At 55.9% G+C, this 1,437-nt stretch overlaps 1 protein-coding gene across 1 annotated transcript; it reads right to left on the bottom strand.

Annotated features, from left to right (window-relative positions):
- Nucleotides 1-41: 41 nt before the first annotated feature.
- On the bottom strand, nt 42-1,371 carry LOC113224570 (somatotropin-like; the record flags this gene model as incomplete). Its single annotated transcript, XM_026453694.1, has 4 exons — nt 42-347; nt 605-769; nt 863-982; nt 1,207-1,371. Coding segments are annotated over 4 exons (648 nt in total), but the record flags the coding sequence as incomplete, so codon positions are not given.
- Between the last annotated feature and the right edge of the window lie 66 nt (nt 1,372-1,437).

The raw sequence follows: 1,437 nt of genomic DNA, 5'->3' as shown, positions 1-1,437 counted from the left end.
CTTCCACCCCATAATATTATAGAAGGACACCTAGTCAGACAAAATGATACAACTCAATTTTATTAGGACAAGGCTGGTGGGCACTGGAGTGGCACCTTCCGGGGCCAGGAGAGGCACTGGGGAAGGGTCACAGGATGCCATGCGGGCACCTAGAAGCCACAGCTGCCCTCCACAGAGCGGCACTGCACCATGCGCAGGAATGTCTCGACCATGTCCATGTCCTTCCTGAAGCAGTGGAGCAGCCCATAGTTCTTGAGCAGTGAATCATCTTTGTGCGAGTCTGTGTCAAACTTGCTGTAGGTCTGCTTGAAGATCTGCCCAGTCCGGGGGCTGCCATCGTTCAGCCTCTGCAAAGTGAAGGAAGAGAAGGAGAGGCTGAGCGCTTGGTCACTGTTCCCTCCCTCCCTGTCTCATTCATTCATTTTCCTCCCTCCCCTTCAGGGTGTAGAGAAAGACCTGGAGGATTCACCAGGGGAAATGAAGACTAAGGTGAGTTCTCTTGGGTCAGGGCCTGCCTGCTAAAAAGAGGGCAGCAGCGTTGCTCTCCCTCAGCCCTCGAAGCCAGTGAGGTTCCAGGATTGGGGACCCCTGGCGCCACCCTCACCCGCATCAACGTTTGGATGCCTTCCTCTAGGTTCTTTAGGAGGTCATAGACATCGCTTTCCGAGGTGCCATACACCAGGTTGTTGGCAAACACACTCCCGAGTAACTGCACGGGCTCCAGCCACGACTGGATGAGCAACAGGGAGATGCGGAGCAGCTCTAGGTTCTGCAGGGGAAGGATACACAGTGGCTGTGCTGCACGGAGCCTTTGACCATGGGCCTCCCACATCCCCGCCTGGGGGAGAAGCCATCCACTCACGGATTTCTGCTGCGTTTCCTCCATGTTGGAGGGTGTGGGAATAGACTCTGAGAAGCAGAAGGAGGCCTGGGGGTTCTCCATGATCGAATGCTTCTTTTCCTTTGGGATATAGGTTTCTTCCTAGGAGAAGGACGCCCCCACCAAGAGGGACTGCTGGTCTCTATGCTGGAGACCAGCTCCCATTGTTACTTCTCTGGGAACCTCGCTCAGCGTATGCTCATCTGCTGGCGTTTTCGCTTCAGAAAACAACCCTGAGCTCCTGAGTCTCCTCCCATGACTTCCCAGTGGGGGAAAGTCACCCCTTCCTGCCACCCCTGACATGCACCCATTCCCCAAGAGCTTACAAACTCCTGGTAGGTGTCAAAGGCCAGTTGGTGCAGGCGATGGGCTTGGATCATAGCGTTGTCAAAAAGCCTGGATAAGGGTACGCTTGGGACCCTACCAGCCTCTTGAAGCCAAGGCAGGCAGAGGAGGGCAAAAGCCAGGAGCAGGGATGTCTGGGAGCCTGGGGAGAAACCAGAGGACAATGGAGGGAGCCAGAGAGCAAGAGGCCAGTGCTCTCCCTGCCCCAGGAG

Source organism: Piliocolobus tephrosceles, unplaced genomic scaffold (genome assembly GCF_002776525.5).
Source record: "Piliocolobus tephrosceles isolate RC106 unplaced genomic scaffold, ASM277652v3 unscaffolded_45304, whole genome shotgun sequence".
Lineage (NCBI taxonomy): Eukaryota > Metazoa > Chordata > Mammalia > Primates > Cercopithecidae > Piliocolobus > Piliocolobus tephrosceles.
The sequence above is the reverse complement of the archived record's forward strand: the minus strand, read 5'-3'. Positions and strand labels throughout refer to the sequence as shown.